This window comes from Lissotriton vulgaris, chromosome 1_1 (genome assembly GCF_964263255.1).
Source record: "Lissotriton vulgaris chromosome 1_1, aLisVul1.2, whole genome shotgun sequence".
Taxonomy (NCBI): domain Eukaryota; kingdom Metazoa; phylum Chordata; class Amphibia; order Caudata; family Salamandridae; genus Lissotriton; species Lissotriton vulgaris.
In genome coordinates this window covers 484,681,188-484,697,231 of record NC_141685.1, presented here as the reverse complement: position 1 = coordinate 484,697,231, position 16,044 = coordinate 484,681,188, and the positions used below count along the sequence as shown (strand labels likewise).

General features: G+C 48.4%; 1 protein-coding gene across 2 annotated transcripts in view; it reads right to left on the bottom strand.

Annotated features, from left to right (window-relative positions):
* Positions 1 to 291: 291 nt before the first annotated feature.
* Positions 292 to 16,044, bottom strand: part of SRSF11 (serine and arginine rich splicing factor 11) — a 252,145-nt gene continuing 236,392 nt past the window's right edge. The window contains exons 11-12 of one of the 2 annotated variants that reach the window (XM_086953852.1): positions 1,720 to 1,876; positions 292 to 1,624 (exon numbers count right to left, since the gene is read on the bottom strand). In XM_086953852.1, coding sequence (XP_086809978.1) covers positions 1,430 to 1,624; positions 1,720 to 1,876 — 352 coding nt within the window. In that variant the 3' untranslated portion in view covers positions 292 to 1,429. The remainder of the gene's footprint in view (positions 1,625 to 1,719; positions 1,877 to 16,044) is intronic. The other variant, XM_086953853.1, reaches the window with a different exon arrangement.

The window sequence follows — 16,044 nt, the reverse complement described above, 5'->3', positions numbered from 1 at the left end:
CATTAATTGCAGCTGAGGCAACTACTTTTTGTATCAGAGATTTTGTAAGCATACCATCCAAATGATTGTAGCTCCTGGCTCTCCTGAGAGCTTAAAGCAGGATCATTGCTGCTGATTGATCCAATTGGCCAGAAAAACACACAAAAAAATTGTCTGCTCGACAATCCACTTACATACAAAGAAAAATGTGCATTTAACAAAATGAAGAACGCTCTAGAACATATTAAGTATTTGCACAAAAAAGAAAATACATTTACAATCTACACAACAGTCGCAACACGGTTACAGGCATTAAAGGGATAGATTATGGGCTTTTATTATGAAAGTTTTGTAAAACAAACTTCAGAAACTGTACAACATGGCACGCACTGCAGCCTACTTCTGTATCTCTCCCAAACAAAAGTAAAATGCTCTTAAACTCTCCTTAATCTAAGAAAACAGCCAAGTTACTACTTTGCATATAACATGGAATCACTGTGGTATAAGAGTCAACTGCAGAGACAATAACACAAATTTAATTAGTTTATACAACTTGGGACCAAATAAAAAGTACATTATCAACAGACTCTCTTTAAAAACATACAAGGGCAGTTTAAAATGCACTTCTATAGTTTACACAAAGCACAGAACAGAAAAGAAACAGTAATATTGGGCTATGAAAGATCACACAACACATTCTTTCTTGCCTAGTAGAGCTGTCCCATTTGTGAAAATGCACCTTAACCAAATGTCAAAAACCCAACTTCTGACAGAAAAAATAAAACCATACTCAAAATTTATGAAAACATATTTGAATGTGTATTAAAGTACTTCACAGGATCAATTTTTTTTTGTCCAAGTTACTGAATTAACCATCACAAGTTAGTGCATTTTAACCTCTCAAACAAAGGAAAATAAACCTCACAATAGAAATTTAGCACAAGGCTAAAATAATGATCTACAAAAATCACAATGTGTATTTCCAGATGTAAGGACTGTTAATTTTTCACAAAACCACACATAAGACCCTCAAGTAGATCCATCGTGTTGTACGATTTTCCTAGAGCAAACATTAACAATGTGGATGTCTTGTTCAACATGCAGGCAGTGAATTCCGTATGTAGCTATTTCTGTGATGAATCAAATTCTAGAAAACACTTTTGTTGAACTGAACTACTAGAGGATATCAAACATTAACAACCCATGCCTGCTATAAACACATGCAACCTTTTACGTGCTTGAAGCATCATCAGGTTTACTAAACTGCCTGGCTCAGCAATTTTTTGGCCAAAACAAGAAATGTTATCCATGTGCTACTTTCAATTAAGACAGTGATGTAAATAACTTTAATAGCAGGAGATTGAGACGTTTAAAAAGAGCTGTGCATATCCAGTTCATGAGCAAATAAACAATCCACGCAGGAATGACATTGATACATGTCTGCAGCAATTCAGTCGCTCATATCCATATCCTCTTCATGATGATCATCCCCGTTCACTTTGGATTCTTTCACAGCCTCTGCAACTGCTTGCACTGGTTCTTCTTCCACTTTGGGGGAACAAGATTCAGACACTAATATATCATCATGCTTTTCTTTTTCACTGTCATATCCTTGTTCTTCTTCATCATAGTCCCTTGTAACCTGCTTTTCAAACCAAAAGCAAGAGAAATTAGTTTCAAATACATATACTTACTTGACAAACTTTAATTTAGAATTGAAATTAAACTTATTTAACTTACTTTTATATCTTTGTCACTGTCTGATTTTCGTTCACGTTCTCTCTCTTTGTCTTTGCTTTTCTTCTTCTTGCTGGTTGATCTCTCCCTTTCATCTCTGCTTCTCTCTTTATCTTTATCCCTTTCCTTATCTTTGTCCTTCCTTTTCTCCTTTTTATGCCTAAGATGACAAACGTTTAAAATGTATTGAAGACGAGATTAAAGTAAACCATGAAAGCTATAACGAATAATTAGGAGACTTTTTGAACGGTTCAGTTATATGTAAGACAAGGCCTGGAGAACTGAAGAACAGGTATATATTTTTATTGCTAAAAGCATAAAGTCAGACTGACTTGCAAAAGTTCAAATCAGACTTTACTAGCACATAAATGTTACATGGGAGTGCCAATGAGAATAAATAGGAATTTTAGGAAGCTCTATTTGCATAGTTCATAACACAAGTGACTTTGTCTTGCTTCAGGGGCCTTAAGGATGCAGACCATTTTCACTTGAAGAAAATGTCCACTAGAAGTATAAAAAACACATCATGGGACAAATCAACACTTTCACGAGGGCCCCAATAGCACTGTCTGCACGTCATCCACAACACTGTCTGAACATCTCAATTCTCATTTCCAAATATGCAGCAGTACCTTCGGTTCGGGCCATGGGAAAAACAGTTAATAGATTGTGAACACAAGTGAAACATGAAGAGCTACAGATTTTCTTAAGGCAACAACTTTTCTTTGAAATATCTACTGCATCCTTTCATATTCAACTCGGAGGATACCGCCAACCAAACGTTGAGCAATGATATTATGAAAGAATACTCAGTATATGGAGTATTGGCACTAACTATTACTATTTCCAGTTGGTGAGCCAAAATTGCAGACTAAAACAATCTCCAAAACTGGAACATGCATTTTCGAAGTGGCATACGCTGCCTTGCCAAGATGACGAGGGTGATTGAAGTTGGCACTGCTGTGGTTATCCTCAAAAAGCAGACCACAGCGAAGGTTTTAGAACTTACCAGCAGAAAAGAAAAGGATGCTCAGCATAGCAACACCTCTACCACTTTGAATCTTAGGATGATTAGCCAATTATAGCACCAGAATAGCTACTCAGTACCTCAATCCAAAATAATGTGCGACTGTCGCAATTCACACTCCCAGGCTCCAACATTCGACTCGCTCAGCTTCTACAGAAATCAGGCTTACACCATTGTTTTGAATGTTGAATAGAGCAACTCGTTTCATCTAGTTATTGTGTTAGAAAAGTTAGTTTTTTTTAGCTATTTAAATTGTTGGCACGATGGAATGCAGGAACAAGTTACTTGCCTTCAGTAACAATGTATCTGATAGAGAAATATATTAGCTATATATTCATACCTTAGAATTTCCCCAAGGCATTAGTCTGAAAGCGGAAATGTTTCTTCAGCAGTACCCCTGCGCGTCGCTGGGTGGAGTAAATCGGCTCCTACCTAGACACCGCCCATGCACGCCAACGTCATTTCTTAAAACTACTTTCCACGCCAGAAGCGCAGAGCCATGAAAGACACTGACCGCTGGTGCGTCAAAACTAGGGCCATGTAGGGGAGTCCCTATTCCTAGTAATCAGTTCGTAGAGCGTGGAGGATGAGTGGTACGGTAAGGAATCTACAACATATGTCTCTATCAGATACATAGTTACCGAAGGTAAGTAACTTGTTCATCTGACAGAGACTGATAGTTGTAGATGACATACCTTAGAATAGATATCCCAGCAATACCATTCCCGCCGGAGGGTTTGCGAATCAAGATCATACCAGGAAGTCTAAGTTGTAGTGTCTGGTACACATGTGAAAGGATGCCCACATTTCTGCCCGAGAGCTGTCAAGGACTGGGACTCCATGTGCTAATGCCATGGTTGCCACCGTTGCTCTGGTGGAATGAGAACACAACCCCACAGACCGTTCCTTCTTCGCCAAAGCATAGCATATTTTGATGCAGAGGACAACTGTATGAAGCTGACTGTATATACTATACCAAAGTAAGGTATAGTGTGCACAGTCCAGGGAGTTCCCAGAGGTATAGCAGAGGCTAAATTAGGTAAGTATTAACAGCTCTCTTTGTGGTAGTGTGGGCGCGCAGTTAGGCTTATCCTGAGGGTGATTTAAGCAGTTATTGTAATTAATCAATCAAGACTGATGGCACACACACACACACTGAATCCAGACCAATTGGGTAAATATAAAAAAAATTATACTTCCGTTTTATCTTTTGAACCAGGACTTTGCACAAGCAAGTAAAATATACTTTCAAATCAATTAATCAATCAATCATAGCATTTGTAAAGCACACTACATACCTGTGAGGGTCTCAATGCGCGAGAGGTGGGGTGATTCAGGGGGGGGGGAGGGGGGGGGGGGGGGGGACACACACAGCTACTGTTCGAAGAGCCAGGTCTTTAGGAGTCAAATAAAATACTTTACAGGGAAATGCAGTTGTGGTTGAATATGCAATCGTTACAATTTGGTATTGGCTCAAAAAGCGGTTTAAATTACACAGTAAGTAATTTTTTGATCCTTCGATATCGGCTCTTCCTATCATTGTGAAGCAGAATTCTCCAAGCGTTGGAATGTTCACCCACTAATAGGGAACGTGAGCTGGGTTTAGACCGTCGTGAGACAGGTTAGTTTTACCCTACTGATGATAGATTAGATTACATTGACTACTCGGGGTGGTATGCCTAGAAAAACCCTGAGGTGTTATGAATAGAAGATCTGAACTGGATACATTTGGTGAAGATGGTGGAGGTGGATGAATAGGGCTTGCAGCCAAGTCATCCTTTTTCTTAAGAGGAATCTTATAAGCGGGGTCCTCTAAAGAAAGTTTCCATCTAGATGGTGTCTTAGCTAAAATATATCCAGTATCTGGATTCATGTACACCTTCTTTTGCTTAGGATCACATTTTTCTTTGAAAAGCTCCAAGATAGGTTCCAGAGACTTTGTGAAGCTAGCTCTTTCGTTTTCGGCATTGAATGTTTCAGCCCCAAACCAGTCTTGCCTTTAGGAGCGGAAGGTTTCGGCTCCGAAGCATGTTTATCTTTCGGGGCGTAAGGCTTTGGTTCCGAACAAGTCTCATCTTTCACAGCGGAGGGTTCGGATCTAAAGATGACGACTTTGGACGACTCGATCCAGAGCCAGAGGCTTGACTTTTTGTTCTGGTGCCGGGCCCAAGGGCAGGTGTCGGAATGCAAATGCTACTTACCAGTATGCATCTGTTCTTGGCATGTAGGGCTGCTGACATTCATATCTGTGCATAGTCCGCCACCTAGTGTTGGGTCCGGATGATTGCACATTGTTGTCCTGGAAGAGTCTTCGAAGTATCACGAGATAGGTGGCTCCTCCCCTGGACTACAGTGCGCATGGGCATCGCCTCCATCCCCAGATTGTTTTTAGCCATAGGCAGAGATGGAGTGAAGAAGTGAGTGATGACCATGCTATGAGCATATGTTTGTATATGAATACATACTGCAGCTGCTACAGGCGCCGGGGAGGAGGGTGGGCGATATGAATGTCAGCAGCCCTACATGCCAAGAACAGATGCATACTGGTAAGTAGCATTTGCAGTTCGAGGCATGTGGGCTGCTGAATTCATATCTGTGCATAGAATACATAGCAGTCCCTCCATTAGCGGCGGCCGCCCGTGCCAGCTGCAGCAGTCTGAAAAAGCGTTTTTAGAACAGCCTGACCAACAGCTGCCTGTTGTTTTGAATGCACGTCTACACAGTAGTGCTTGGTGAAAGTATGAGTGGTAGACCATGTGGCTGCTCTACAGATGTCTTCTAAGGGAATGTTACCTAAGAACGCCATAGAGGCCCCCAACTTCCTAGTGGAGTGGGCCCTCGGTGGTATAGTGAGAGTGCGTTTTGCTTTAGCGTAGCAGATCTGAATGCACTTTACTATCCATCTAGCTATTCCTGCTTTGGAGATTGCGTTTCCCTTGTGTTGAGTGGCAAAAGCAACAAAAAGTTGTTTGGTTTTGCGGAAATCTTTTGTCCTGTCCACATAATACATCAAGGCCCTCTTCACATCAAGAGTGTGGAGCATCCGCTCCGCCAGCGTCTCTGGGTTTTGGAAGAACACCGGCAATTCAATAGTTTGGTTTATGTGAAACTGTGAGACCACTTTGGGCAAGAATTTAGGGTTAGTGCGGAGCACCACCCTGTTGGCATGTACCTGGAAGAAAGGTTCTTGGATGGTGAGCGCCTGCAGTTCGCTAACCCTCCGTAGCGATGTGATTGCTACTAAGAAAGCCACCTTCCAGGTCAGAAACTGCAGTTCGCAAGAGTGTAGTGGCTCAAAGGGGGGACCCATCAGCCTTGTAAGAACCACATTGAGGTTCCATTCCGGAGCTGGTGGAGTCCTTGGTGGAATGACTCTTTTGAGTCCTTCCAGAAAAGCCTTGATAGCAGGGACCTTAAAGAGTGACAGGTGTTGCCTATTTTGGAGGTATGCTGCCATAGCCGACAGGTGAATGCGGATGGAAGAGTAGGCAAGATTACACCGGTACAGGTGAAAGAGGTAGCATATGATGTTTTGAATGGAAGCGTCTAGCGGGTCAATGCTGTGCTCCACGCAGTAGACGACAAACCTCTTCCATTTAGCCGCATAACAAGCTCTAGTAGTGGGCTTTCTCGCCTCCCGAATGATGTCCATGCAGTCGGGAGGAAGATTGAGGTAGCCAAACTCTAGGACCTCAGGAGCCAGATCGCCAGGTTGAGCTGTTGCGGATCTGGGTGCTGAATGTCGCCATGGCTCTGCGTCAAAAGGCTGGGAGTGAGATGAAGCCGTTGATGCGGTACCACGGAGAGTTCCAGAAACGTGGTGTACCATGGTTGGCGAGCCCACGTTGGAGCAACCAGGATGAGCGTCATCGAGTGTTGCCTGAGCTTGCGTGCCACCAGCGGTATCAGAGGTGCTGGGGGAAAAGCGTACGCAAATCTGCCTGACCAGTTCATCCACATCGCATTGCCCTGTGACTGGGGGTGTGGGAACCTGGCGGCGAAGCTTTGGCATTTTGCGTTCTCCTTTGTGGCGAACAGGTCTATCTCTGGATGACCCCACCTTTGGAAGTACGGTTGGAGTACTGATGGATGTAACTCCCACTCGTGCATCTGATGGCTGTGTCTGCTGAGCAGATCCGCCATCTGGTTGTCCTTGCCTGGGAGATGTTCTGCCATGAGGAAGATGTTCCTCTGAATGGCCCACTTCCACATGCTCTGAGCCAGATGAGACAGCTGTGGAGAGTGTGTTCCCCCTTGTTTCTGGATGTAGTACATGGCCGTCATGTTGTCCGTCCGGATCAACACGACCTTGTTGCACAGATGTACTTTGAACGCCTTTAAGGCCATGAAGATTGCCATCAGTTCCAACACATTGATGTGCATCTTCCTTTGTTGAAGTGTCCATAGTCCCTGCACTGTGTAATGGAGTACATGCGCTCCCCATCCCTGGAGAGAGGCGTCCGTTGTCAGGATGATCTGTGGGACAGGCTCTTGGAATGGTCGGCCCTTGCAAAGGTTTTGCGGATTCCACCAATGCAGAGAGTTGTACGCCCGACCGCTCACCAACACTAGGTCTGTCAGTTGCCCATGAGCCTGAGTCCACTGACGTGCCAGGCACTCCTGAAGCGGACGCATATGTAGTCTCGCGTGCGGGACAATGGAGATGCAGGAGGCCATCATGCCTATCAACTGCATGAACACCCTCGCTGGAAGCGAGGTCTGGGGTCTGAATCGTTGGATCAGCGCCTGGATACCGGCGATTCTCACTGAACTCGGCTGCGCAGTGGCCGCCAGAGTGTTGATCGTCGCGCCCAGATACTGTCGCACGTGGGCGGGCTGGAGATGGGACTTTGGGTAGTTCAGAGAGAATCCCAGATCGTGCAGGAGGTGAATGGTGCGTGACACGTGGTCTACGCACTGCTGTTCCGTCTTTGCCTGAATAAGCCAGTCGTCTAGGTATGGGAAGACATGGACGTGCTGGCGACGGAGATGCGCTGCTACAGTCGCTAGGCATTTGGTGAAAACTCTTGGTGCCGTGGTGACCCCGAACGGCAGGACTCTGAACTGGTAATGCTGGTCTAAGATCTTGAATCTGAGATACTTCCTGTGTGAAGGATGCAGGGGAATATGGAAATAGGCATCCTTCAGATCCAGCGTTGCTAGGAAGTCCCCCCGTTGAAGCAGGGGAAGCACCTGCTGCAATGTGAGCATATGGAAGTGCTCTGAGTTGATGTACCAGTTCAGGGGCCTGAGGTCCAGGATCGGCCTGAGTGATCCGTCCTTTTTGGGGATTAGAAAATACAGGGAGTAAACCCCTGTTCCCCGTTCTTGCAATGGAACGAGCTCTATCGCCCCTTTTTGCAGCATGATTAGTACTTCTTGCTGCAACAAGGTCAAGTGCTCGTCGGACATAGCACGGCCTCTTGGCGGTATGTCCGGTGGAATGGACGTAAGTTCTAGACAGTACCCGTACCGGATAAGAGACCTCACCCACCTGTCCGTGGTGATGGACCTCCACGCCGGCAGGAACTGCTGTAGTCTCCCCCCGACAGGTGTTGTGTGATCGGGGGGAAGTGACAAGACGTCACTGCTTGTTGGAGGCGGTGGACCTGGGGGCATTGTTTCCACGTCCTCTGCCTTTGATATTATTGCCTCTGTAGCCACCCCTGCCCTTGTTGTTGTTATACGAGGACTGGGTGTTACCCTTGTAGTATTGCGTGGGCTGGGATGCCTGGCCTCTGGAGGTGCCTCTTGAATTGGAGCGGCGAAAGGAACCACCCCGAAACTGCTGACTTTGTAAAGCCCCCATAGACTTGGCAGTTTCGGTATCTTTCTTCATTTTTTCTAGGGAGGCATCCACCTCAGGGCCGAACAGATGGTCAGGATTCACCGTCTGACCCAGTAATGTGGTTTGTATGTCGGGCTTGAACCCAGAAATTCGAAGCCAGGCATGGCGTCTGAGTAACACGCTTGTATTGATAGCCCTGGAGGCAGTGTCTGCTACATCTAGGGCACATTTGATGGATGCATTAGTAATGAGTTTACCCTCCTGAATGAGCATCTCCCCCGCCTCCTTGTATTGGTCAGGCAAGTGTTGTAGGATGGCCTCTAATGTGTCATAATGGGCCCTATCATAACGTGCAAGCAGGGCTTGGGTGTTAGAGATCCTCCAGATGTTTGCTGCCTGTGCAGCAATGCGTTTGCCTGATGCCTCAAAGATTTTTGACTCTTTGTCTGGGGGAGGAGCATCACCAGTAGTCTGCGAATTCGCCCTCTTTCGAGCGTTGGACACCACCAGGGAGTCCAATGGCAAATGTCCCTTAATATACGTGGGATCCGTGGGCGCCGCCTTATACTTCCTGTCGATGCGAGGATTGACCACCCGCGCCCGGGTGGGCTCCTTGAATACCTCCTGTGCATGCTTCAGCACCCCTTTGAGCATAGGTAGCGTCTTGACTTGCTTTTCGGCTACCGAGAAGGTGTCGACTAAGAAGTCCGCATCCACAGGGTCTGAGTGCAGTTCGACGTCATGGTTCGCTGCAGCTCTCTCTATTAATGCATTAAACGCCGCCGAGTCCTCCGTCGGGGACGTCTTCGTGGCGAAAAGTTGAGTGTCCTGGCCTGACTGCAGGTCGTCCGTGTCGCCTCCTGCCGTCCAGGGCACCTGCTCCTCGTCCGGATCCGAGTACGCAGGATAGTTGTACTCGTCGTCCTCCTCGTCCACCTCAGGCACTGGGGAATGGGCCGGCGAGCGTTCCATGGCCCGTGGAGACAGAGGTTCCATCAGAGCCGAAGAGTCCGCAGAGTACTTTTTGCTCTTAAGTGGAATCCTAAAAGGTTCCAATGGCGGCTCCGACGTAATCTTTCGTTTGAGGAGCGACAATTTTCCGGTGTTGGCGTCGATTGTCACCTCTCGACGTTCCTCCACCGCGAGCGGTTGGAGCCGAAGCTTCGACACCACCAAGGCAGCTTTCGGCGTCAACACTTCCTGAGAATGTCCGCTCTGCTTAGGCGCGAAGGCCTTCGGCGCCGACTTTGGAGGAAGGGTAAAACGGATGGGCGTTTGTTCCTTGGCAGGCTTCGGCGTGGGCCTAGGCACGACAGTGTCCTGGCTGGGAACCACAGTGGACTGTTGGATCCGCTTCAAGGATTCTCCCACCTTCTTAGTAAGGGACGCCGAGGGCTGAACCGTCTCGAGCGACTCTTAGTCTCCGAGAGCCCGGTCGCCGGCAGGCCTCTTCTTCGGTGCCGACGCCCCCTGGCCTGTCGCACCGTCGGCGTGACGCTTCTTCGAAGCCGTCTTCGGGTCCGCGATCCCTTTCAGTGCCGACGCAGCCGCGTCGGAAGTCTTCACCTTCGGTGCCGACCCAGAGGACTTCGGGTCGGCCATTTTGGCGCGGCTTTTGTGGTCGGCCATCTTGGCGTGGCTCTTCGAGTCGGCCATTTTGGGTTTCGTGGAAGTTGACGCCTCCAGAACCTTCTTTACCAACGCCAGTTTCGGTTTCGGTTTCGCATCCGAGGGTGCGGGACCGGTTGGCTTCACTTTCGGTTTCTTGCTAGAAATGTCCGTGACCGGGCCCGGAGGCGGGGACGTAGGACTTATAGTAAGATCTCGGGTAAGGCCCGAAGGCGATCCCTCGACCTGGGCCGTATGACGGGGGGAAACCCCAGAGTCCGGTTGGGGATGCTCTTCCTCTGAGCTATCTCCCATCGTGGCACAAATCAGTTCGTCGTCCCCTACCTCACCGGAGACTTCGTCGCAGGCCTCCCCTTCCGCGTCGTAGGTCTCTTCCTCGGACGCGGGGCCAGAGTCCGACTCTTGTACGTCGTCCTCCTCCTCGATCGATTCCTGAAAGATGTCATCAGGTGGGGGTGCCGAAGCCGACAACTGTGCCTGGAGTCGATTAGCCCGGCGAATCTTCAAAGTTTTCTTACTCCTAAACTTTGAACACGCCATGCAGGTGTCTTCACGGTGATCCGGTGACAAGCATGTGTTGCACACAGGGTGCACGTCGAGGTGCGAATATTTCGAGTGACATAGCGGACACTTCTTGAATGGAGTCCGCTCCATAGCAAATGCGGTAGTGTAGGCCCGTCCGCGTCGAAGCACGTGGAAGGGCAGTAGGAGATTGGAGCTGAGAGTCAGTAAGAGAACCCGAACGCAACTATACTGACGCCCAGCCTAAAGACCTTTTGGTCTCAAGTAAAATCGAACAACTATCGGTTCCGAAGGAGGGAACCGAAAACACATCCGAACCCTATGGCGGAAAAAAACAATCTGGGGATGGAGGCGATGCCCATGCGCACTGTAGTCCAGGGGAGGAGCCACCTATCTCGTGATACTTCGAAGACTCTTCCAGGACAACAATGTGCAATCATCCGGACCCAACACTAGGTGGCGGACTATGCACAGATATGAATTCAGCAGCCCACATGCCTCGAACACAGTGTCTCAGTGCCGATCAAGGCCCGGAAGCTAAGGTGGTGCCGTAGCTTTATTCTTGATGGAAGAGGTTTTAAGGGGTAAATGGTCTTTAGTACTCACGGTACCATGTCCCGGAGGCGCGTCTTCAGACTTCAAATCACTTTTCAGTTCAGAATTGGATTATGGAACAGAGAAGGTTTCTTTCTCTTCTGCTGCAGACGCTTCGACCTCTTCATGTTCAGATTCTTCCCCGAAGGTATCTGGAGTATGCTGAATGCTTTGGTGTTGCATTTCTCTTCGTCGAGCCAGACGATTGCGTAGTGTCTTTTTGGACCGGAACAACTTACAGGCATCACAGTTGTCTTCCTTGTGCTCCGGTGAGAGGCACAAGTTACAACATTTGTGTAGGTCGTGCGCAGGTACTTGGAGTTGCACCAAGGACAGAATTGGACTGGAGTCCGTTCCATCTCAGAACAGGGAAACATGTGCGAGAACAATAAAGTCGAGGGTACAGTGGATTGCACACCAAGGGGAACCTGAAGGACCGTTTTGAACCGGAATGCAGAAATACACTTCCAAACAAGATGGTGGAAAAAAAACAATCTAACAATGGAGTTGATGCCCATGCGCACCATCACCGAAAGGAGGAGTCACCTTACCTCGCCACTGTAAAGACTTCCTTTAAGAAAAACAACTTGCAAACATCCAGACCCAACACTAGATGGCAGGAGCATGCAAAGCATGTGTATCTACTGTACACATGTCTCTAACAAATGGTCATCAGTTTCACTGTTAAGTACTCTGCTCACAAGTGGGAGTTTTTGGGGGTTAGGACCAAGGTTCCCCAAGTTCTAGGTAGGCACTCAAGTTTTACCACCAGCAGCACTGTGGTGGTCGGGTGCCAAGGCCCAATGTTAGCCAATAGGTTTAAGGGGGCCTTCGGTCAGGGAATGCTCACGAACAACCCACTCGGGTGGGGGAACAAAGCTCCTGGGGTTAAGTCAGCACTGCAAGGGCCAACAATCAGCACAGGAGCTGCACTACTAGCGGCAGGGGGGCAGTCAGGTGCAGTGTGCCAAGAGGACATCAGAGAACCTGTGGATTCCAATGGACATCTCTGGTTCGGAAAAGATGCTGCAGACTTGGGCACGGAGACTTTCTGGAGGCGACCACTGGCTGGAGAGGTAAGTTGGGTTCTCGGAGATGCCTGGACACAGTCGGTGGGGCAATAAAGGCCGTGGGGTGTTGGTGCAGAGATGTCTTTTGATGTTGGGTTCTTCTTATCAGGTCCGGCCGCAAGAACCCTTCAAGTTGAGGCTGCAAGAGTCATCTTGAAGGAGGTCGGCGATCAGCAGAACTCAGGTCAAGGTCTCTGGGGAGACCTCCTCGTGGTATTGGGACACTTAAACTCGGGCAGTGGCGTTGGCTGCAGAATCGCGGAGTCACCTGGATTCGGATTCTGAGGGTGAGTTTGTTTTGAGCAAATCCGGTGCTCACGGGAGACAGAGTCTTAAAGATGAGTGCAGGGCAGGTCCTCTGGGCTCTGGAGGCGGCTGGTATTACAGGGTTCTCGCTATAGGCAGGTTAAAGGCGGGACAGGCCAGTAGGACTACCAAAGTAGTAGGTGTTCTTCCTGGGTCAGACCGGCTCTTCGGTCCTCCTTCCTCCATTGTGAGGAGGCAAGGTTCAGGTTCAGGGTTTCCCCATAATACTTAAGGGGCGGTAAAATGGGTTTGCAGGTCGGGACCAATGGGTCCCTTCCTTGGGGTGGGTACACCCCCTATTATGCCACCCTCCAGTGGGAGAGGGGCATGAGCCTTTCTGCAATTGGCAGAGTCCCCTCACTTTTAAGATGGAGAGGACTGAGATGTGTGCTTCATTTTGCCTCCCCCACTTGAGGGGTAGGGTTGGCAGAGGTGGACACACCTCACCTCCAAACTTGGTTTTACCACCGTATCTCCTGTCCAAAGTAGGGGCAGAACCGGAGGGAGCCAGTTGCTCGGGCAGCAAAAGGCAAGCCTTTGAAGCTTACTCTTCGTGGACCTAGCTCATCCTGGAGGAGGAGGCGGCATGACACTTCTGCCCAGTATGGACTTTCTCTCTGGACCTAGGGGTCCAGAAACCTGTCTGGTGGTGGCAAACAGCAGGCAGACATTCAAGATCCACACCAGGGTTGGTAGTTTTTCAGGGGGCATCTCTAAGACGCCCTCTGAATGCATTTTTACAGTAAAATCCACACTGACATTAGTGTGGGTTTAATGTGCTGAGAAAATTGCTACCAAACTTCCCAGAATTCAGTAAAGTCATTATGGTGCTGTGGAGTTCGTAATGACAAACTCCCAGACCAAATACTCTTTATGGCTTTACTGCACTTACAATGTCTTAGACACTGAAGGGGTGCAATGTTAATGAAACTGTACCCTCACCAGTGGTATAGCGCACCCAGCTAGAGAGGTGTCTTACCTATACTATGGGCAGTGGGTTGCAGATATGGCATACAAGAATGTGTGCCAAGTAGACTTCATTTTTCTCTGCACCAAAACACGCAGCCTGCAGTGAGAGAGTGAGTGAGTGAGTGAGAGAGTGAGAGAGTGATTGAGTGAGAGAGAGTGAGTGAGAGTGAGAGTGAGAGTGTGTGTGTGTGTGTGTGTGTGTGTGTGTGTGTGTGTGTGTGTGGTGTGAGAGTGAGAGTGAGAGTGAAGGTACAGGACCTCTAAGGGTGGCACAATATGCGCTGCAGTCCTTAGAGGCCTTCCCTGGTCACAGTGTCCTTGGTACCCATGGTACCTTTTACAAGGGAATTACATGTGGCCAGAGAGGTGCCAATTGGGGGTACAAAGGTGCAGTTTGGTAAAGAACACAGGTACTGGAACCTGATTGGCAGGTTCCCCGGACCTGGGCCCAGGGCCAGGGCACGTCAAGTCAAAGTGCATCAGAAATCTGGCAAAAAGTAGGGTGTTACTGCAACAGAAACCCAGCTTCCTACAGGGACCAGTCCAGCAGAACCAAAAGTTTGTGGGTCCCTATATCAAGGGTGAACGGTCGGTAGGCTTGGACTCCTGCTGTGGGGCTCTGGTGCACAAGTTTTTTTTGCCCAGCTGGTCGCTTGTCCACTGACACAGCAGCCACCCAGGAACAGGTCACCCTGCTCCAGGACGTTTCATCTGTCCTCCCTACCAAGTTTGGACACCAGGACCCAGAGGAGCCGCCCTGCACTAGTTCTGGTGTTCCAGACCCAACAGAGTCGATACGACGCAGCGACGAGGGAATTCAGGATCCACAAGGGCTTTGAGAGTGGCCATGCTGCCCTGTCTGCACCTCCCCACTAGGTCGATACCAAGAAGTGAGAGCCTCTACGTAAGCTGCCTTCCAGACAAAACACCACTGCACCCGTGCCCACCAGCCAGAGTCCGAGCCGACCGACCATGCCCCCTTGCCCCAGAGACCCTCAAGAGATGAGCCCCCTGTTGAGTTGTGACAGACTGGTCCCCCATTTTGTGCCTGCAGCTTCTTTCTTACAGGTACTATTCCCCATTGACTTTAGCAGTAGTGTTGAGGTTACCCTTGTAGCCAGCACCACTGCACCCAGACACACCAGGGCAGGTAAACCAAAACTGCTGGTAGTTTTAAGGACCTTGTCCCCTCCATGAAATACAGAAGAACACATCTGTAAGTCGTTTGCAAGTGACCCTAGAGCAAATGTTTCTCCCATACAATAACATTACTGTGATTTTCTACTTTTTCACATGTAAAAACGAATATGCTACTTACCAGTATGCATCTGTTCTTGGCATGTAGGGCTGCTGACATTCATATCTGTGCATAGATCGCCGCCTAGTGTTGGGTCCGGATGATTGCACATTGTTGTCCTGGAAGAGTCTTCGAAGTATCACGAGATAGGTGGCTCCTCCCCTGGACTACAGTGCGCATGGGCATCAACTCCATCCTCTGATTGTTTTTAGCCATTGTTGCCAAGATGGAGTGAAACTAAGTGAATGATGACCATGCTAGAAGTATGTGTGAATTCTGCAGCTGCTACAGGCGCCGGGGAGGAGGGCGGGCGATATGAATGTCAGCAGCCATACATGCCAAGAACAGATGCATACTGGTAAGTAGCATATTCGGCCGAAGCATGTGGGCTGCTGAATTCATATCTGTGCATAGAATACATAGCAGTCCCTCCATTAGCGGCGGCCGCCCGCGCCAGCTGCAGCAGTTTGGAAAAGTGTTTTTAGAACAGCCTGCCCTACAGCTGCCTGCTGTTTGGAGTGCACATCAACACAATAATGCTTTGTAAATGTGTGTGTGGTAGACCATGTGGCTGCTCTACATGTCTTCCAAAGGGATATTTCCAAGGAAAGCCATGGAGGCCCCCAACTTTCTGGTGGAGTGGGCCCGCAGTGGAATGGTGAGAGTACGTTTGGCTTTCAGATAACAAATCTGAATACATTTAACTATCCACCTAGCTATACCAGCTTTGGAAATGGGGTTACCTTTGTGTTGTGGCGCAAAGGCAACAACGAGTTGAGTAGTTTTCCTAAAATCCTTGGTCCTATCAATGTAATACATCAAGGCCCTTTTGACGTCAAGGGTGTGGAGCATTCTTTCCGCCAATGACTCAGGATTTTGGAAGAACACAGGTAATTCAATAGTTTGGTTAATATGGAACTGAGACACACCTTTTGGAAGGTGTTTAGGGTTAGTGCGAAGCACCACCCTGTTGGAATGAATTTGAATAAATGGCTCTTGTATAGTTAGAGCCTGGAGCTCACCAACTCGTCGCAGCGATGTAATCGCAATAAGGAAAGCCACTTTCCATGTCAAGAACTGAATCTCTCAGGAATTCAGCGGTTCAAAGGGGGGACCCATCAGCCTG